This window comes from Diceros bicornis, chromosome X (assembly GCF_020826845.1).
Source record: "Diceros bicornis minor isolate mBicDic1 chromosome X, mDicBic1.mat.cur, whole genome shotgun sequence".
NCBI classification, from domain to species: domain Eukaryota; kingdom Metazoa; phylum Chordata; class Mammalia; order Perissodactyla; family Rhinocerotidae; genus Diceros; species Diceros bicornis.
In genome coordinates this window covers 124,301,449-124,323,653 of record NC_080781.1, presented here as the reverse complement: position 1 = coordinate 124,323,653, position 22,205 = coordinate 124,301,449, and the positions used below count along the sequence as shown (strand labels likewise).

Below are 22,205 nucleotides of genomic sequence, written 5' to 3'. Positions count from 1 at the left end.
AACATAGCCATATGCTTATTTTCATACTCAATTCAGCATGAATACTGTTAAATTACTCTAAGATAACCTCACACTTTCTGAAGCAGTGATAGTATTGAAATCCCACATATTGTTTCTTGGTTTTTATTTTCAGTTTGTATTGTGAAATTCAGTTGTGTCTCTTTTTTCCAATCCTTTTAGGAATAAAAATTAATTTAGGATTTTTTTTCATAACAATCTACTACTAGTCCCTAAACAAAGTATAGGGCAGGGCGCATGTTTCATTATAGATCAGTTTGATTCACTGTGGCATAAGGAATTTAATTTTCCCTTTTTATATAACTCCTGGAGTCAGCTTTTTGTTTGTTTTTTTATTAAGATATTACTTGGTTGGAAACTGGGCATACGTTAGAAAAATAAAATTGCTTTGCAACTACAGTGCTATTTATGCAAAGAGAGACCAGATGGAGAGGAGCTCGAATGAGGACACTAACCAGCGGCCCTGAATCTTCCAGTTGCTCTCCTGGACCTGCTTCATATGACTCTGCTACTTGTCTTCCCACACTCCTTGCAAAGAGGGAGAAACAAGCCCCATCATCAACATTTTATCTTGATGTTTTGGCAAAATGAAAAGTAGCTCTTCCTCACAAAACTTTTGGGGGCTCAAGGCTAAAAATTTAGTGTAGTAGATCTTTCTGTCTGTCAGGAACGGATCTGGTGATGGGATTTGTGATGAGGAATAGGGACTCAGTGGAAAGCTGAGAGTCAAGAGCCACATCTTACTTTGGTCTTCCTTTAGGTTTGTTTCATAAGAATTCCTATTCCATTATGTTCTGCTCTGGTTCTATAGGGGCAGTGCCAAGATCTAAGAAAGAGAAAACAGCTGGAGTTGCAGATACTTTCTGAACCTATTCAGGCATGGGAAGGGGAGGATATCAAAACCTTGGGAAATGTGATTTTTATGTCACAAGTAATGGTGCAGTATGGAACATGTGAGGTAAGATATTTAAAATCTCAACATCATCTCTTCCCATCTTTCATATTCTTCTTCCTTGATTTGTTCTTCCATCAAGGTAAAATGCTCAAACATTCAAAGAAACTGAGCAACTATTCTTTGCCCAACACTCTGCTAGGTGCTGTGGGAGATAGGAGGAAAGAACACACAATGATCCCTGCCTTCAAAGAATTCCTTAAAAACAGGTGAAAACACAAGCTGCAACTAGAAAACAAACCAAAATAGTCAATGCCAGGTTGTGCGATCTCACAGTGGATTCCATAGACGTTCAGAGAAGGGAGAGAGTAAGAAGAAGACTTTATGGAAATGGGACTTGAGGAAGAGGGCCATGAAGAGAAAAGGGGAGGATTCCGTAAGGTAGAGATCATTCTTATCTCAGGAGGGAACAGGAAAATGGCCTTTTCTTCTGCAGGACAGTGAGGAAGCCACTCTGTTAGGATCAGAGAAAGCATGTTGGGCAGATTAAAAGAGAAGATTGATTATGTCAGGTAGAGTTAGGTCATAAAGGACCTTGGATGTCAGGCAAGAGTAGTTCAGATTGACGCAGCAGACAATAGGAAACTATTAGAGTCCTGGGTAGTAGAGAAACACAATGAAAGGGGTATTTATGATACTTAGTCTGACAACCACATATGTCAGGTAAACTGGAGGGGTGGGGCTAGAAACAGAAAGATCAGCTGGGTTGGAAAGTGAGAAGTACCCCGGACGAAGGTGGTGGCGGAGAGAATGAAACTTAAGGGGCAAATCTGAGACACGTTTAGAAGGGAAAGTCTATAGGAAGTGGTGGCCCATGGGCTAGAGGAGATGACGAATGTAATTTTAGACGTGTTAACTTTCAAGTGACTGTAGGTATCTAGGTGGAGATGTCTTGTAGGCAGCTGTTAAAACAGATAGAAATGTGGATAAGAGGGCAGAGGCAGAGGCAGAGGTTTAGATGTCCCTGATAGATGTGCCTTCCTGGGAAGTAAATACCCAGAAAGAAGCACAGAGCATTGAAGATGAATTATGTCTTTTAGGAAGGAGGAAGGGGAGGGGAGGAAGGTTGATTACATCACCTGGTATGATTTACTGGGTGTTAGAATTGTCTTTCCTCTCCCAAAATATCTTCTTATATTCCCTGACAGGTCTCTGTCAGAGATTCATTACTTTGGGTTAATAAGCAATCTCATTTAAAATGCAGATATCCTGGGGAAGGTTAATGCAGTGAGTCTAGCTATTAGTCTTTCACACCTTTGGGATAAACCTCTTGGGTGAAGGGAGGAGAAATCAGTGCCAGAAAGAGAAGACAAAGATGAAGACAGAGAATTGGTGGAATGTGGTATCATGGAAATTCCAGGAAGAGCATCTGAAAGTGGTCAGCCTGCTGAGTGCTGCAGAAAGTTCAGAGGTCAAGGAGTATGGAGACCAAGAAGAAGCCATTGGATTTTGTTAGAAGGCAGTTATTGATGACTTTGAGAGAGCAGTGGGGGTGCAGTTAGGGATGGATCAACGGGGAGAAAATGAAGGCAGCAAGTAATCTGGCAATAAAATGTCCAGAAACGGGGTATTATTTACAAGGAGCCACGGGGGCAAGTGATGGCCTATTAGAACAGGAGATGTGCATATGGTAAAGGCAAAAGAGAAAAATCTAGTTAAACAGGAGAGGCTGCTGGAAGGAGGAGGACGGGATGAGATGTCTGTAGAAGGAAACCAAGCAAGAGAAAGCTGTGCAAGGATGCAGAGCCCTTGATAGAAGAGTCAGCCTTCAAAGGTTGCTGTTCTCAAGCGGAAGGAAGGAGATCGAGACGGGGATAGGATAATCATAGCTAAGAAGACTGGACATGTGAGCTGAGTGTAATTTTTTGCATATACTGATTGCATATCTATTTAAGGAGTTCAGAGAAGCCCTTATGTATATAAATTCCTTTAGTGCCATTTTAAAAAGTACTTACTTCTTTGTTTTACATGGGTACAAAAATTATTGTGTTCTTGCTGTTTAAAAGTAATTTTATGAATAAGAATTTAACATACATGTTAGAGCATAATAAATTTCCTATCACCTGGAAACTCCTTCATTTTGCCACTTTTCAAAGTAAAATCATTTTCATTTTGTAAACCTAGAGACTTATTTGTCCTCTGGCTGCAGCTTGGGCAGGAAGGCGTTACCTGTGTGACTTCTGTGGGTTTATATCCATTTCAAAGTAAAATTCAGTGAGTTTTGTGCTTTGAAGTTGGATGACCTTTTTAAAAAAATCATTGTTCATATTTCATTGCCTTATATAAGATCTATGTTACAAAACAGTGATTCCAGAAATTCTTAACAAACAAAATGTGCAATTTCTATTTTCCATTTAATATTTTTCATTCCACTTCAGGAAAAAGAGGAGCGGTACTTCATGTTATTTTCAAATGTCTTGATAATGTTATCTGCAAGTCCTCGGATGAGTGGCTTCATTTATCAGGTTAGTAGATTTCATACAAAACAAACGGGAGGACCCATAATGAAAACAGGTTTCCATCCAGATGCAATATTTCCACTATGGCATCAAAAGCTCCAGCCAGAAAAGGCAGAATGTTCTGACCCTTCATTGTAATTAAACAGGTTGTAAGATCAAAGACCTTTGCATTGCTGTAATGAGTTTAGCCTGACTGTCCACTGCTCTGGTTATAAGCTAGATTATGAATGTATAAATAGAAACCTAAGTCTGCGACTAGATAAATTGGCAGCAGCATTTTACAGGCCTATATTAGATCATCATTGCTGAGAAAATATAAAGCTGGGACCTGCTCCTTTGATTGTCTTATTATAGTCACATCACATGATTCAGGTTTCCGAAATGCAAGTCATCAAACTCCTTAGGAAATTAAACTTCCTTTAGTCTACTCCCAAAATATGGAGCATTATAAGTAATATAAGTTACTCTTGCCTAATTATATCTTGGCCTAGCAATTAACAATTTTCATAAAATTCAAGTCTTTTATACTTTGTTTATTGATTCTCATGAAAACGTGTTAGAAAAAGTAAACTGTTTATAAATCCTGACCTTATGGTTTAGGGTATGTTAGCAAAACACAACCCACGTTTTCTTCTTGCTTTCTTTTTTTTTTTGTGAGGAAGATCAGCCCTGAGCTAACATCCATGTTAATCCTCCTGTTTTTGCTGAGGAAGACCGGCTCTGAGCTAACATCTATTGCCAATCCTCCTCCTTTTTTTCCCCCAAAGCCCGAGTAGATATTTGTACGTCAAAGTTGTACGTCCTTCTAGTTGCCGTATGTGGGACGCGGCCTCAGCATGGCTGGAGAAGCAGTGCCTCGGTGTGCGCCCGGGATCCGAACCCCGGCTGCCAGTAGAGGAGCACGCGCACTTAACCACTAAGCCACGAGGCCGGCCCCTCTCCTTGCTTTCTTGTCTGATTAAAATTTAAAGCAGGCAAACATTTTATGTATTGACAAACCAGAGAAATATGTCAACCATAGTTCAGCAGTGACTCCTGAGAGGGTCAGATAATCTAGTAGAAATAAGCAGAGACACGTATAACCTCAGAATTAATGGGAATGTTCTTTTTCTGGTAGGGAAAAATACCAATAGCAGGAATGGTGGTGACTAGATTAGATGAAATTGAAGGGAATGACTGCACGTTTGAAATCACAGGTAGGTAATTTTCTTTTTTTCATAGAGCTACTTCAAATCCTTTTTGGAATGAAGTGGGGTTTAGATAAATAAATGCTATTATTTTCTGTTATATAGTCCACGAGCAAGTCTTACATGGACATGACGAAGTATACTCCATTTCCCAGCATAATTAGGTTACAGTGATAGAACAGAGAAGTCTCCTGGTCATTCGAAAGCCTCGGCTTTGCCATTAATTTCAATCTTCTCTTGCATAAGAGCTACTTGTTAGAGCTAAGAAATAACAAAACGGACTGATATAAATGCAAGTTTTTATCCCTTCTGTCATCTATTCCCTGGTGACAGTGGAGCCAAAGATGTGGACTTTTATCAGCAATTTGATCATCAGCCTATGAATTAGCAAGATTTGGTTGTGTTTCTAAAAAGTGCTGAAAAGCCATGAAAGTTTCTTCACAAATTAAGCAAATTGCCGGGCCCTGACATTTTGGCCTGTTGTCCGCTTTGCTAGGCCTTTGCAATTTACATGCAATGGTGGCACTTTTTACACTGAGATGGCACAAAGGCTAACACTGGGATCGTGGCCCCAGGCCTTACCCCTCTTTCCCAATAGGGAGCCCAAGATTTGGTATTGGCCTAAAGACTAATCAGCCTTAGTTGGATCTTGTTTCAACTTTGATATTGGGTGAAGTTGTACAATATTCTCATTTTAGACTATGAACTCTGTGCTTAAATTTTTGGATTGTGAGTTTGTTTCTAGTGAAGTTTTATACTACTTCTAAGATTCTGTAAGCAGTAGAAATCAAGGACAGTTTTATATATCAGACATGAATATTTATTTCTTTACTTTATTATCACAGCTTATCTGTTCCTGATATAGAAGTTTCAACAGGGTTACCCCATAGGTATGAAAACTCCTGAAAATTAGGACACTCAATTCCTAGTTACGTGAAGTATGTTTACGAATGAGGCAAGCTCAAGGTTCTCCTTGCCTTTTGTTTTCGAATGCTCGTAATTGGGTGATGCAGGTAGCATAATGGAGAGAATTGTGGTCCACTGCAACAACAACCAGGACTTCCAGGAATGGCTGGAGCAGCTGTACAAACTGATCAGAGGACCTGCCTCTTGCAGTTCATTATCCAAAACATCATCGTCATCTTGTAGTGCTCATTCCGTAAGTAGTCCATTTGTTCTGTCCAGGGATTGTTGAGTCTCTTGTCAAATCCTGCCTGCTGAGGACTGAAAAGAAGCAGTGTGCATGTCTGTAGTCTGTCGGTAGTCTATATTTGCAGGTGTTGAAGTACAGTTAAACCTCACTAATTCTGATTTTTTGTTGTGGAGGGAGACCCATCCAAATTAATAAAAAGTTTTACCTAGAGGTGTGCAGTTTTGTTTCACGGTATTAGGGTACTCCAGCGAACTGCTAGCAAAGTGTTTCTAACCAGAAGTCCTGCTAAGATGTTTTAATGATGAACAAGATTTATTTTCATTAGCAACTGTTAGTCTCATATTAATAATGTGCTAAGTCAAAACGAATAGTTTACCTTCATAAGTACTTAAACATCTCCATGTAATCTCATGTATGCTATCACTTTCACGCAGTAACCTTCAAGGGTAAACTTTCAGCATTGCCTTCTTCCAAGTTATCACAAATTTAGAATTCATGGAATTTGAGTTGATGAGATTTTACTGTACTTGCTGAGTGAGATGGAAGATATGCTGTGTCGTCTCTTCACGCTCAAATCTGTGATGCCAAAATTCCAGTTTTGAGTACTGTGTGTTGTGGTGGGAAGAACATGGGCTTTGGCATTAGATCTGGGTTCAAATCTTGGCTTTGCCAATTGCTAGCTAGTTGCTTCACTTTGCTGAGTCTATGTCTGAGGTTGTTCTGATGAAATAACCTATTTAAGCACCTAGTTGAGTGCCCAACACATGACTGAACTCATTAAATGTTGCCTGTCACTCCACTTTCCTCCCTTATAGAGGGAAAAAGCTGACTTTAATGAAATTCCAGAAGAGAGAGGGAGGACAGGATCATGGGATGTGGAGTCAATTTTGTGCTGTTCCTTAGAGACCCCAAAATCTTGACTGGAAAGTGCCAGTTCTCAAACTGGAGACTTTCGTTTTCCTATCTTTCCCTTTCTATGGCTGGCTTTGCTGATCCAATGAAGCTATTGTTCTTTCACTGTGTGGCGCAAGGTCGGGTTCAGATGGCAGATTGCCAACATCTCATCAGACATTTTCCCAGTCTTTTAGCTCTACTGGACAGCCCCGAGGACCCTTGGAGCCTCCTCAAATTATAAAACCGTGGAGTTTAAGTTGTCTACGACCTGCACCTCCACTTAGACCATCAGCAGCACTAGGTTATAAAGAGGTAATTTTGCTACATATGGTATAAAATGCTCCTGACAAGCTAATTTCATAGCTTATTACAAATAGTTCTGTGGGAATGTGCTAGAATTTATGATAGATGATACATGTCAGCCAATCTTGAATTGCTAGATTCAGTGATTTTTTTATTTCTTAATTTTCCACTTCCCCATTGTCCATCTACAAATACTTATTAAATCTCCATAGGGTTTATGTGCACTGCATGAGTTTCCCTGGTCTCCTGAAGTGCCTCTGGTTACCTTTATGAGGATAATTCTATAAATTGGTGATGATGTACACACATCTCACAAGAGCCACTTCGTTAGAGTTGAATTTCCAACCAAACAGACCCAATTCTGCATTTTGGATCATTTTGATCTCTTAAATCAAATCAGTAAAGTCTTATGGGACCAAGCCATGAGTCTGAACTATGAAAGTCTGAACTATTTGCTGCAATTGGAAAGGGAAAAGAGTTTAATGAAAGGAATGTCTTTTAAAAAAAGGCTTCTAGGGGCCGGCCCGGTGGTGTAGTGGTTGAGTTCACGTGTTCCGCTTCGGCGGCCTGGGGTTCTCCGGTTCAGATCCTGGGCGTGGACTTATGTACTGCTTATCAAGCCATGCTGTGGCAGGCATCCCACTTATAAAAAACAAGTAAAGGAAGATGGCCACGTATGTTAGCCCAGGGCCAATCTTCCTCAGCAAAAAGAGGAGGATTGGCAACAGATGTTAGCTTAGGGCTAATCTTCCTCACCAAAAAAAAAAAAAAAAAAAGAGGCTTCTAAGTGACAACCTTAGAGGACATTTGATATTTGGGTAGTGTGGGGATTTCAAGGTTTTTTTTTCTCTCGAAGTTGCAGTCAGGAAATGTTGGTCACTAGCTTGCGTAACTGTGTGGAGTGTTAGCTTTTCCATCCAAACAGTGTTTTTTTTTTCCCTAACCTGTTTCTCATCGTTTCAGCTTTCCGAAAAGATCCTCATTTATTAGTAACTGTGCTTTAAATAGGTCTTACTAAGTGAAGATTTTAGTTTGTGACAGTTGTGAGATGTGTCTTAGAATGATGGTGCAAAGGCAGCATATATTTCTATATCAAATGTGTGTTTTGATGAGTGATGCAGACTTAGCTCGATTTCGAGTTTGTTTGGATTTAAAACACCGTGCTACTGTTTCGATTAATTGTTGCCTCCAACTTTTAGTGCAGTAAAAAAAGAACAATATTTGGACACTGGAGGATTTTTTTTGATCCTTTCAACCTGACCTGATAGGAGAAATAATCTTTGAGCTGGGTCTTTTGCGTGACTTCTATTCAGAATTTGGCCAGGAAACAGCCTCAGAGCTTTGCTTTGGAAATTGACCTGTGATACCTGCAATCATCCAATTTTCTTCTTTGATTACCTAAACCAAGAGTGCCACTTCAGAGTTATCTAGGTCCCCTTTTTAATGATGGATATTTTGTAATTGTCAGTTACTAAGTTCAAATTAAGGTGAGCTTTGAAGGGTAAAGTTGACTTAATCCTTCACAGAACTAATCCATTAAAACTAAGGCATGATCACTTTGTTTCTGCTGTGAGAAGAGAGTTATTAATATATTCTTACTATGTAGTATGTATTTCAGTTATTTTCAGCATTTGTTATTCTGCACAGAACTGTATTCTTTGGGCTTTTGCATGATGATATTGCATCTTAAACTAATGTGGGAAACATGATGATATTCTCTCTGTGTGATTTTTGATAACACTAACATTTCAAATGTTGTTTTAGAATTATTGATAAATGGATTTGGTCATTATAACCATCGATCTCTCACGCTCATCTTCTCTTTCTTTACATATTCACTTTAGAGGATGTCTTATATCTTAAAGGTAAGGGTAGAACAATATCTTTGGCTTACAGTGACATCATATTGCTGTGCTGTAAACTTTGATGATTGAAGCGTTCTTTTATGCTTGTTTTGTCCCTTGTTATAATTGGTGGCTAAAATATGAAGAGATGCAATTCCGACATGTAAGTACTTTCTTCAAAAAGCAGGCTCTTGTGAAATACATATGAAAATGTCATCTTCTAATGCCTTAAAAATGCCTATTTTCCTGTTAAATGCTATTTTCTCCTGTTATTTTTGTCACATGTGAGTTTTTTGTGTTTGTCTGTTTTCACGTTTAAGTGGATCGCTGTGGCTAAGTGGAAGAAATTAAATTCTTTGTTTCATATATTTTTAGGGTACTAATTATTATCCATGCATCACATGTATACATTGCATGGGAGATTGGGATAAGATGATCACTCGGTTTGTTGCCTAAGTCTAAGATTCTAATCTGTTTACTTGGATACTGATAATGAGTACTTGTTTAGACCTGCTGGTTATTTATATGGCAAAAGCAAATTCAATAATTCATATCTCTTTTATATACTAATTAAAATATGGCTTTATATGTATATTTAAGCTTGGCAGTAGGTGACTTACTCATAACCCAAAATTGTTTATCAGGAAATCCTTCATTTGGCTCTTTTCTCTGACTGCCGGGAAATTACTTAGTCTCTCTGTCTTAATTTTCCCGTCTGACAAATAGAAATTAATATTCTTCTTTGTGGGACTGTTGCTAAGGAAAATTTATTTAAATGGTTTTAAAGCTCTTTGAAAAGCAGTATTTACTTCATTAGTAGTTACAATTTTTATTTAATTCCCTTAAAACTCTATCAGTGGGGAATATGAACCGAGTTAGGAATACCGTTATTTCTCTAGGATTGACATCCATTACTTTCTCTGCAGATGGTACCCTAAAGGCATTTGGCCTCCTGGAGAATCTGCCGCATCTTCAGTAGGCACACTCCATTCTTATTCCCATCTCTATGGCAATTGAGAGGATAATGTCGTTGCCTCTGTTTTATTTAACCTTTTAGAGTTATTGGAGCCATTTTTGTTGTGTATAGTATTAAATTTTGGTGCATTCCTAACTGAGACTGTTAAAATAAGAGAGAGCATTCTATTTAATCTCATTTGCTCTTTTTACTTTGTTTTTTTGGGGGAGAATTTTAATTCATAAAGAAACCTCTATCCTTACAGGAGTCTAGTAAAAGCCCCAAAACGATGAAGAAGTTTCTTCATAAAAGAAAGACTGAAAGAAAGCCATCAGAGGAGGAATATGTGATTCGGAAAAGTATGTGTTTTGTACTTTTTGAAAGTTGGTTATGGATGAACTAACAGAATAATTTTTTGAAAGCAGATGATTAGAGCAATTTGTTCTCGGTGTCATCTGTTATATAAAGAAAAATGCACGGAAATATTTGGTCACCTTTAAGATTTTTGAATAATCTGCTGCACTTTATGTCATCTTAGGCAGACACTATCTGTATGATTTTCATGTTGAATATTTTGCCCCGCCTGGTTTAGAACCATTAAAGGGACCCATTTGCTATGGATATATTTTTTTCCCTGTTAGCTTCTGATGCCTGAGATATTTTCCTCTACTGAGATAGACTAAATCGACCTGAAGGCTGAAATCCGTCTGGAAATTTAATTCTCCATGATGTTCTCAGTTAGACAAGGCATCAGCCTGCTGACATGTAGAAACATGGCTTGATTTAGAGATGGACTGCAAAGTTGGTCAGCCAATTGATATGTACATATTTGCCTCTATGGCTGGAAAAAAAGTACTTCGGGACATGTGAAGGGGCAAGCGATGTATTACAAAGGAGTGACAGAACTGTGTGTATCACTCAAAAATATAGTCTGGATAAATCCTTGCTTGACTATAGCTTCTGCATCCCCCACCCCTCACCCCCCACCTGGGTGTGCACATCAGCATGTTAACAGGGTTCTGCCATCCAGTCATTTCAAGAACGAGTTGGAGGGAGAGGAGGAAGGAGAGAGAATCAGTGACTATGCTGGCTGGTTGGAAAAATGGGTGGGGCTAATGGGAGAAAGCTTCCTAGAGAAGGTGAACCTTGAAATTTGAAGGAGAGGAAGAATGAGGTGTATTGGACGTGAACTGAGGCTAACACCAAGCCCAGTGCTGTAATTGTGGCCTCTAAGAGACGACTGACAGGACTCTCCAATTTAGACCTCTGGGTTGTCTTCAGAAGCAGGCCACCCTTGGGTCTGAACTCACTGATGCTGACCCCAGAACTCCCTAGGGATACTGGCACTCCTGCTCCATTACCAGGGTTGGACAGCTTTTCCTTCTGCCTTTCAGAAATACCACCGGCCAGAGAAGCCGGTCCCCAGTAACAGAGTGCACTGCAACATTTTGAGGGTCCAGAGGCATATATCCCTATAAAAAGTCATTATTAATTAAATTTGACAGGTACGGCTGCTCTGGAAGAAGATGCTCAGATTCTTAAAGTGATTGAAGCCTACTGTACCAGCGCAAATTTTCAACCAGGCCATGGCTCAAGTACGTTCCCCCAAACCACTTTCTGTAATGAACGGTGTTTCTTTTTTACTGCTCACTGCCTCTTCGAAAAAGAGAAAAGCAACCCAGATGGGTTGCAGGGCATGTAAAGCAGGTGACAGTGCAGAGGAGCGGTGCAGGACTGCATCTTTCAGATAAGGTGGTTTTAGCTACCAAGCGGTTTGTTTACCCACTATTTCTTTTCACCCAGAGACAAAGAGACATGCAAGAGTAAAAAAGTTGGAGGTGATAGAAATGAAAAAAAAATTTTTTTTAAGTCATTCTCCTTTGAAGTACACAGATACCTTCACCAACACTAGTTAGGAATTAAAGAGCCCAGAGAGTTCCTGTGTCTGTGAACTGATGCTAATCTCTTCTTATAGGCAGATTTGGAAAGGAAGTCAAAATACTATCTTTGATCAGCTGCATATTTAAGCAAACAATGCTTCACCAAACTCAAGTTTCGAAGTTGCTCTGAAAATCTGGAAATGTAGCTGCTTAGCAAGAGGCTGTTCGGAATGTAGACAATTTATCAGGGAGCTATTAGGTGAGGGTATTTCCCTGAACAACTTTCAGGCTACAAACTGAAAGCGAGATAATGTTTTCTGATTCATCCTTGTGCTTTTTAAAAAGCCAGGTCACGTCGCTTATGTCTTCTGTCTTCCATTATTTTAGACCTTCAGGACACCTTGCGTGAGGTTTTTGCATCTGTGTAAGAAATGAGTTCTCCCTAATGCTCCATTTTGGACAGTCACTGAGCAATCACGAGTGTGGGAAGGGCTATCTTAGGTGGACTGCCTTGATGTATGCTTTCAAAGTAACACTTCTTTAAGGCTGTCATGAGGAAAACGTTCAATGTGAAAGTTGACACATTTGACCATGAAGAGGGAACTGTTATACCTTCTGCTTCATGGAGAAAACCTGGCTGTGGCTCTGGACATGCCCAGCTCTGATAACAAGTTTCGAGGAGCCAGGAAAGGAGAGTAAGAGCAGTTTTTATTGTGAAAACAAGGAAAGAGAGGGGGACAAGGAGACACCAGAAGCATCCTTCATACAAAATCTGACCTAATCTCCTCCCCCACCACCTCTCTTCACATCAATAGAGTCAATAGATCTATTCAGAGGTGCAGGCAGGTGTTCTGGCCTAAAGAGTCACATTTTTGCCCCTCCTCCCCAGCCTGCCTTTTATATGTGGAAAGTGTCTAGTGCAATGCTTGGCACGCAGCAAGCCTTTTAGCATCATGGTGACCTACCACCCTCTATCCCTCTCCAGCCAGAAATTCTGTTTCCCTAGAACTGACTGCTATTGTTTCTTGCTGCATTCAGTCGGTGGGTCAGTAGGTCAGTCTGCTATCCACTTATTAGGCACCTATGCAGTGCTAGGCCCTGTGGAAGGCAGAGACACATCCACCTCCAGAAAGGGGAAGTGATCAAGTGAAGGCAGTGAGTGTACATAACTTGAAGAAGTTTGGCTTAGAAGAGAGGAAACCAGTGGCTCAGGGAGACTGATGATTAAGGGCTCGAGCTCCGAGAGGAAGGATCCAGAAGTGAGGGGGAGGCTGGAGGTGCAGGAGAGCTGGATGGTCAGGTCCCATGTCTGTCCTGTCACCTCTTCCATCCCAGCGCCTAGAGACAGTCTGAGCAGAGAGCAGTAAGGATGCTTGCACCTTTGCTGCTGATGTGATAATCTCCAAGCCCCCACTGTACTCTTGATTAGAATGGTTTTAACTGACCCTCTCTTACCCTACAAGACTATAAAGAGAACAGATGGGAGTGGATGATGCTTCTGAGGCCCTTTAAGTACGTTGTATCCCAGTGCAGTGCTACTCTCTACATGATTTTTACTAAAATTACATAATACCATAGCATAGGATGTGGTGTGCTATTCCCTGGAGATGTGCAGGGACAGAAAGGTCACTGGTCACCTCTTTGCTCTGGAGGAGGCGAAACAGGAAAGAATGGGGTCTTGTTTGAAGACAGTTATCACAGTGACCCTTTCACATTATTTTTCTGAATACAAAATGCCCTCCCACCAAGACTGAATCAATATATTTGGCCATTTAGAATTTTTCATGTCAGGAAGATTTTGTCTGTAATTGTTGAGTGACTGTTCTCTAGGTGCAAGGTAGCAACATGCTATCAACAAAGACCCTTTGATAACAATAGTAGAGAGGAACTGACACCCATAAATGATCTTCACTAGTGACTCTCCCCTCTTGCAACCTTGTTTGTAGGTACTCGCAAAGATTCTGTTCCACAAGTCTTACTCCCCGAGGAAGAGAAACTCATCATCGAGGAAACCAGAAGCAATGGCCAGACCATCATCGAAGAAAAGTGAGCAGAGCGGGCTAAAGCTTTCCTGATTTGTCAGGGGCTGGAAAGAAGGTTCTGGCAGGGCAATGTGGCTCTTGCAAAGCCTGCACTGAAGGACAGTCCCTCCTCATCTGGGAATGTGGCCCTCATTGCTGATCATGCAGTTGGGAGCCTTGGGAGGGCTGCCCCCCAACAAAGGGAGGGGAGAAGGAGAGACAGAGGGGGCAGAACTCTCTGCATGGTGGCTCCCCCTGGAGCCAGCTCCCTCTTACAGTAAGGTGCTTCAGGGTACGCAAGAATTTCACTCTAGATAGGTTTAGGTGGTGCTTGGGAAGGCCACAGCGCCGTTGTCCCTGCCCAGATTGATGCTTCTCACATTTATTGAGTCAGGCACTGGGCTTTCACGAACTTGACCTCATTTCAAAATCCTACAGCAATCCAGTGAGATAAGCATTACTTTCACCACCTTTACAGATGAGGAAACTGAGGTTCAGGGAAGTTATGTCCTTGGCCTACCTTTGTACAGTAGTGAGGGTGACCTAATGGGGAAAAATCAGGTTTAGTACCTTATGGCTCGTAAAATAAACACAAAGTTGCCAAATAATTCATTTGTTTAAACTTGAGTCATTTCTGAAGTCAAGCCTAAATTTGCATAAGACAGCATATTTCAAAGTGCTTGGCATCATCAATGTGTTTTTCCATCTGGTATATGAAGTGATAGGGGAAAATGGTAAAGCACTTGGGCTTAACAGAAGAACAGCCCTGGTTCAATGCCAAATTCTGCCACTTGTTAGCTGTGTGACCTGGGGCAAGTTCCTTCGCCTCTCTGTGCCTCTGTTTCCCCATCTGTAAAGTGGGTGTGATAGTAATACTTTCAGGGTTGTTGTGAGGTTAAATGGAATAATAAGTATAAAGGCTAGCACATGGAAATCACTCAATAAATCATAGTTATAATTATTGTTATTAGAGCTATATTAATCCCCACAATGACTTTGTGAGGTTTTCAGGGAATGTGGTATTATCCCCATTTTGTTATGTGAAGAAAGTAAGACCAAGAGAGGGCGAGAAGGAAATTGGTTACCCAAGGTTAGAGGACTGGTACGTGGTACCATCGGAACTGGAACCCAGATCGCCAAAGTCCTTGTCCAGGGAGAGAGCCAGAGAGGAAATGACTGCTCCACAACTCAGCCAGGGTGCCTTATCCTTTTTTGGAATATATGGAATCTTCCAGAAATAATGCCCCTGACTTTGCATCACGTAAGATCGTGTAGGGTCAGACAGGTGAGAAGGGCCATGCCATAGCACAGACATTGTAGGATGGGCAGGGCCTTGTGACACCTCTCATTATATGTTAGATGATGTTCATTACTGCCCCAAAGAGAGAAATCCAAATCTATGATGAGCCCTAGTCTCTTGTTTTGTACTCACTCAAGCTGGGAAGCACGTGACAAAGGAGGAGGGAAGCATAGAAAAGGTGCAATGCCATGGCATTTGAATGAGCGTGTGCGGTGGTGGTTGTTAGCCCATAAAAATGAGGAACACAAGGACCATTAGTAGTGGTATCTCTCCTGATGAGCTAGAAAGCCCGCCGCTTTTCAGGATCTGTATTTCTATAAAGCTGCTTTTATTGTCAAGTGTTACTTAACAATACTTCGATGCCAGCTATTAATGTCTGAACTTTATCTCTTTGTTCTAGGAGCCTTGTTGATACTGTTTATGCCTTGAAGGATGAGGTCAAAGAACTGAAACAGGTAATGAAACATAAAAGGCATTTTCTCAGATCATAACAGGAGCACTCCCTCTTCCTTGCCACACACTGGTAGATGCTCTCAGGAAGGGTCCAAGAACAAGGGGGCGAGGTGGGGATTTTTATTTCCCTTGTATTGTCAAGGTGGGTTTTGCTGATTTTACCATGTGGCCTTGGATTTAAATTTTTGAGGCTTGCTTATATACCTATTTAGCAGTTTACAGTAGGGTCCCAGACTTAGTTACAACTTCCATGTTCCCTGACATTTGTGAACAGAATTTAAGGAAAGATAAGTCATTTGTGAGCATGTAAGTATAAACAGAACCATGAATCATGATTTGTGGGCTCCCCTGCAGATGTGATTCAGTGCTCCTCGATGCTCACTCTTCTTTGTGGTTGAAGATTGACTACCTGGTTGCAGGGTAAAGGATGGATTGGAGGGAAGAGAGACCAGAGACTGGAAGACCACTTAAGAGGTTGTTGCAAAAGTCAGGGTGAGACATAGTGAAGCCCTGAAGTGAAGTAGTGCCACTGAGGCTGCGGAGGAGGAAAACGGATGTAAAGGAAGGCACATTGCAGAGTTACAGCCTATGGAAAATGATGCCATGATGTTGGGATTAAGAAAGAGCCAGGGATTGAAGATGAAGCTTCTTACCTGGGTATCAAGTTCGATATGGTGGTGCTCTTCATGGAGATCAGGAACCACAGGAGGAAGAGAATTTTGGGGTGGTGGTGAGCTCACCATAGTGGGTTCACTTAGGACATCATGAGTTTGAGGTGCTTGTAAAACATCTAGGTGGAAATATCAAGTGGGCATTGGGGACTGTGGACCTGGTGCTCATGAGATGAGATGCGGTCAGTACTAGAGAGATTTGGGAGGTCCCTTAAGAGATACTTGAATTGAAAGAGAAGAGACACTAAGTGAAAAGAGTGTTGAATTAGAAGAGGGCCAGGGCTAGAGCCTTAGAGAATGCTTGTGTTTCAAGGAAGAAGAATGCCAAGGGTTGGTCAGAGAGAGGTAGGAGAGTCAAGAGGCTGCCTTGTCTTAGAAGCTGAGGGAGAGGAGTTTGAGGAAGGAAGGTGTAGTGAGTGGTGAAGGCTGCCTAGAGGATGAGCAGGAGGAGCCCTGAGTAGTGGTCACTTTGTTTGGTAATCAACAAGTCTTTTCCCATCATAGGAGAATAAAAGAATGAAGCAATGCCTGGAAGAAGAATTGAAGTCAAGAAGGGACCTAGAAAAGCTGGTCCGGAGGCTGTTGAAGCAAACTGATGAGTGTATTCGGGCTGAGTCCAGTAGCAAGACCTCCATTCTTCCATAACCGTCACTGTGCATCTTGAAATGTCCCGCTGAATGGTTCCACTCAGTTTGCTCACTTCTTTGGTTTTTATTTTGTATCTGAGTCAGTCTCTCTCTCTTTCTCTCTGTGTTTGCTTGAGTGTTTGTTGTTGTTTGGTTAGTGGTTGGTTGTTTATTTTTTTCGACAGGGGTAAAAGGAAGGGGTGGTGGTAGAAACCTCCCCCAAGTCTTTTCCATTCACTAAGAAAAGGAAAACTAGTACAGGCCAATGACTTAAATGGTCTTCAGCTGGCCTTCAATTCATAGTGCCTCTTCAACAGCTCTTACCCTTCTGGTCACTCTTGTTAGGCTGGCTGGTATCCCAGAGTGGCTGGCCATGGCTTATTAAATGTGAACTTGACTTTTCCCCCAATGCTTTCCTGTACCTGGAAGCCCTTCAGTAGCTAATTTACTGAAGGCAAAGCTTCTTGAGCTATGACTAGAGTAGGGTGAAAAGACAAACACATTCGCCCAATGATCCAGCTGCCCTTCCCTGGACCATGATGTGCCACCCCTCAATGTACACTTTTTTTTAAATTACTGCCCTAGGTTGTCTATAAAACCAAGAAAACAGGAGCGCCCTTATTCCTTTTGTGTTGGTTTACATTTTAACTCTGTGGGGTGGAAGCTCTGGTCATCCATGCCAACACCAAATCCGTTAGCAAATTGCACTGGACAATCCTCCCCTTCAGCAGCAGAGTTGACCATTTCTTCCCAGTGCATGATAGGTATTTTCCCTAGCCTTCTGCCTCATATGTAAAGTTTATATTTCCCCCGTGCTTTTAGCCAACCATACCAAGGGGTGTGTAAACTAGTATGTGTGTGCTTTGCTTACTTTTTAAAAATATAGACTGTGAGCAGTTACTTTATCTACATTGCATATTCAAATTGACTTCTCATCCTTCAAAACAATCTGCATTGAGGAGATATTGTGCCCTAGTAGACAGCTTTAATTCACTTTATTGCTCTCCCATATATGCTGTGAGAAGCTGTAATATTCATCAGCCTCTTTGAGTAGGACTGTAAGCATTATTTGCAGAAGTGTGCAGTTGGTCCAGTTTGTATATCCAGAAAGAAAGGGCCCCTCTAGTAGCTGTGTGCTGGTTACTAGTGAAGGTGATTATTTGGAACTGGTTTACTCAAATTGCTCATCGAATCAAACCATTGCCTTTGTAAGGATCTCAGAAATTAGAACTGTGATAAACCAGGTTTAGTAGAGGGTCACAGAAGGGCAGCACACGTCCAAATCTCACGCAATTGAAAGTTGGCCCGAGGCTCTAGGAAAGAGCAGTGCAACCTGCCCCTCTATCTCCCAAAGACAAGTGAAATTTGGCCACGTGGGGAAGATCACTGGAAGAGAGGTAAAGGGCCAATGGGCTGATCAAAGTTGTCTTCCAGATACGTTTAATGGGTGCCTATAAATGTGCGTTTTGCAACTGTTGTCTAGAAACCAAACTTGAAGCTTGAAACCCCCAGCTTGCTAAGCCCTTTTTCTTTCTAGTCCTGGGGGTCCCAAGTTCCCATAGCTACACGGTACGGGGCTGCCGACTGCTTGCTGCATAGCAGAAGTTACACCATCCGTAGCAAACGGACTATTCCTGCAGTCCAACATCAGCCGATCACCCACGGCGGTCTTTGCAAGCTGAGGAGTGAAGGAGATTTCTAGGAATGGCTATCGTTCTGCTTTTAAGCACAGCAGTTTAGAAATGCCATCCTTCACCTAAAAATTAACAACAACAACAACACAGATCTTAGCGTCTGCCCTGTCTGTGGTTAGTCAATGGCTTGCAATAAATGTGCAAACTATATCCATAGGAAACATTTTGTGATTACAAAATACTTTAGTTGATAAGGTATAGGATTGCTTAAAATAGTGAAAGGTCTTTATTTTAAAGTGACGTGTACATATGCATGTTTTGGGGACTTGGCCCTTCTGATGAGAGGCCCTCGGTACTCTGGGTAATGAAGCTTGTGCAGAGTGGTGTCCGCACTCACACACTAAACAATAATATAAGGAAATGAAGCCATGTTAGCCTGAGAGCAGTGTCTCCATAGTTGTGTTGTTTACAATACTCTATAAATGGGTTCCTGTTTCCCTGTAATTAAACTGCTGCCCTTAGAGGCCTTTCAGCTCTTCTTCTGTCATGTCCCTTCTTACACAAGCTCAAATTTTCTAACTTGTTTTTATTTTGAAGACTTTTAAAATGGACATTTTCAATAAATAAGAATAACGATGCTTTATAAAATAAGTCCTGTGTTTCTTTTTTTTTTTTTTTGCTAGCTGGTGTGCAGAAAGATTTCCCATGCTGTGTCAGCTTCCTCTCCCATTTCCCTCACTAGCTATCCACTCTCATCAGGCCCCCTCGCCAGCTTCTACCTTTTTCACTCAGGGCAGATGATATTTGCTCCCTACTTTACAGAGATAATACATGCCATGAGACAGAACCTCCCTTAACTTCTCCACTCTCTCCTTCTGGTCCTGACCTATAAACTGTCTGTACCTCTTCTCACCATTTTCCTTCCAGAATTAGAGAAAGAGATATTCATTTTCCTGTTCAAGCTTATTCCTTGATCTTTAGTCTCATCCCCATCCCTCTTTATATTTTGTAGGATTTTGTCCGTCAATGATATCCTATATTTTGAACACAGTTGGAATGCTAGTGTTAGCAGTCAGGATGAAAATATTTGGTCCACCTAGAGATAGATGTGCTAGATATTTTCTGTTACTACTCAGCATCCATTCCTACCTCTTTTATTTATTTATTTTTTGTGAGGAAGATTAGCCCTGAGCTAATATCCTCTGCCAATCCTCCTCTTTTTGCTGAGGAAGACTGGCCCTGGGCTAACATCCGTGCCCATCTTCCTCCACTTTATATGGGACGCTGCCACAGCACGGCTTGCCAAGCGGTGCATCGGGTGCGCGCCTGAGATCCGAACTGGCGTGCCCCGGGACTCCACAGCGGAACGCACGCACTTAACCGCTTGCACCACAGGCTGGCACCACTACCTCTTTTATGTTTCCCACCAGAAGTCTGAAAAAATACATATCCCAGACTCTCTTGCAGCTAGGGTTCTGGATACAATATGAATTCTGATACATTTTCAGTTCTGTCAATGAGATGCCTTTGCACAATGTTTGGAAGGCTTAAGTAGGACAGTGGCTGTCTGCCTGAGGCTTGGTGACTGGCAGGCAGTTCCAAGGATGTGTTTGTGGCTTTTGTACTCTACATTCCAGTCTGTCTACTCACAGCATTGTAGTGGCAGCAGTGGTGGCGGTAGCAGCAGCAACAGCAGCAGCAGCTTCCTAAATTAGATTTGGGTCATAACTGCAGTGCTATGACTTTGAAGCCATTAGTCCAATGGAAGCCCCCTGACTTTTACTTCTGTAGACAATGATTTTGAAGGCACCTAATATTACCTTTCCGCCTGAGACATCGTCAGCTGTTTATGCTTCCTACTCTGAAGCAATAGATATAACATTGCACCTTCTGTGTGCTAGGCCTTGTACTAAGTGATTTACATGGTTAAGCTCATGTAACCCTCACAACAATCCTTTGAGGTATTCACTATTGTTATCCCCATCTTACCAATGAACAGACAAGGTTGTTGAGAAATATGCTAGTATGTGTGGAGCTGGGATTGGAAACCCTGGTCTGTCTGCCTCTCGCAGCCGTGCTCTTTCTACCACATTCCCTCCTCTGCACTTGGCACCTGCTAAGTAGGCTTCTACCACAGCCATCTACTCTCATGAACTCACTAATGAACTCTTAATTGACAGATCCAGGGAACACTTTTCAAAACCTATCTTGACCTCTCTGCAGTATTTGACCCTTGCTTCCTTGATAAATGTCTCTTTTCTTGGCTTTCATGAGCCCAACTTTCCTGGCATTCATTCAACCTTTCTGACCACCCCTCAGTCTCACTTCCTGCGTCTGCCTTTTGTGCCTGTTCCCTGACCCTGTTCTTTGACACTCTTTTCCTCTTCTCTTCATTTCTATAGCCTCTTCTGGACAAGCTCGTCTACTCCTATAACTTCATTTATCAAAATGCAGATGACTCCTATGTCCGTGTTTTTCCATCCTGACCTTTCTCCTGAGCTCCAGACCCAGGGATGCAGATACCTTCTGGACCTCTCAGCTTGGAGGTCCTACAGCACCTCAAACTCAACATGTTCAAAACTGGACTTCTCACTCCTATTGCCAAATCTGCTCCTGCAGTGTTTGCCATCCCAGTGAACAGTGCCACTGGCCGCTTAGTTGCCCCAGCAAGACAAATGGGCATTATGCTTCATTCTATCTTCTCCCTCAACCCTGTATAGATTTATACATTAACCCTTTCTAAGTCTAGTCATCAAGTCTTACCATTTTTAACTCTGTTGTGTCCCCTGAATTCCTTTCCATCCTCATGACTGTTGCTTATTTTTGGCGCTTGTCATCTCTCTCTTGGACTAATGCATCTCCTTGCCTCTAATGTCACCTTCTCTAGTCTGGCCTCTTAGGTGCCAGTAGAATGATCATCTAAAAGATCTGACTATGCCATTCATCTATTTAAAAATTTAATCTCTTGCTTCTCCCTACCACACTCAGTAAAATTTGATCTCCCTGAATTTCTCTTAAGTCCTTAATGTGCCATTTGCCCTGCCTAGAATCCCTTTCCCATCCCTGTGCATTAAGCAAATTCTTTCCTTTCCATTTAGAATCATCTCAAGTATCTATGTGAACTCATGATTTCTAAAATGCACATACATATGTGTCTATGCATGTGTATGTGTGCCTTTATATGTATGTAGTATGTATGTTTGTATGTATTAGAATTGCCAGATAAAATACAAGATGCCCAGTTAAATTTGAATTTCAAGTATACAACAAATAATATCTTTGTGTAGATAATGTCCCAAATATTGCATGGGATATATTTGTACTAAGTTTTTCAATGTTTACCTGAAATTCAAATATAACTGGGTATCCTGAATTTTTATTTGCTAAGTCTGATAGCTTTAGTATATATGTGCATATATATGTATATAAATGCATACATTTCCCAGAAAGGCAATGACACCCTAAAAGCAATGAATACAGCTAGTGCCCAGAACTTGGTTTCTAGACACTATATTCTGCACTGCAAGGAACCAGGTCTCCTTGGAGAAATGGCTGATTCTATGGCTGAGACAGGGAAGGTATAAGATGAGCCCGGAACATCTTGTTGTGCCAGAAAGTAACAGAATGCTCAAAAAAACCCAACAATGATAGGGGCATGTTACAAGGATACAGGTGCCAACTTGAAGAGGCTCCCACTGGCCAAATAAGGGAACATTAGAGCACCAAAATAAGGACGGTAATGAATTAGAAAACATTGAAAAAAGTATTGAAAGCATTGAAAAAGAAATCTATGAGTCCATACAGATTAATAAATAAGTGAGGAGAAAGGGAAGGCTCTTGTTTACAGTACCATGC

General features: G+C 41.4%; 1 protein-coding gene across 4 annotated transcripts in view; it reads left to right on the top strand.

The window, feature by feature from the left end:
- Positions 1 to 16,748, top strand: part of ARHGEF6 (Rac/Cdc42 guanine nucleotide exchange factor 6) — a 105,181-nt gene extending 88,433 nt beyond the window's left edge. Inside the window, exons 12-22 of one of the 4 annotated variants that reach the window (XM_058536840.1) lie at positions 830 to 976; positions 3,349 to 3,435; positions 4,547 to 4,629; positions 5,634 to 5,775; positions 6,850 to 6,975; positions 8,811 to 8,831; positions 10,031 to 10,124; positions 11,271 to 11,360; positions 13,592 to 13,691; positions 15,367 to 15,421; positions 16,595 to 16,748. In XM_058536840.1, coding sequence (XP_058392823.1) covers positions 830 to 976; positions 3,349 to 3,435; positions 4,547 to 4,629; positions 5,634 to 5,775; positions 6,850 to 6,975; positions 8,811 to 8,831; positions 10,031 to 10,124; positions 11,271 to 11,360; positions 13,592 to 13,691; positions 15,367 to 15,421; positions 16,595 to 16,735 — 1,086 coding nt within the window. In that variant the 3' untranslated portion in view covers positions 16,736 to 16,748. The remainder of the gene's footprint in view (positions 1 to 829; positions 977 to 3,348; positions 3,436 to 4,546; positions 4,630 to 5,633; positions 5,776 to 6,849; positions 6,976 to 8,810; positions 8,832 to 10,030; positions 10,125 to 11,270; positions 11,361 to 13,591; positions 13,692 to 15,366; positions 15,422 to 16,594) is intronic. The other 3 variants (XM_058536841.1, XM_058536839.1, XM_058536842.1) reach the window with 3 other exon arrangements.
- Positions 16,749 to 22,205: the final 5,457 nt, after the last annotated feature.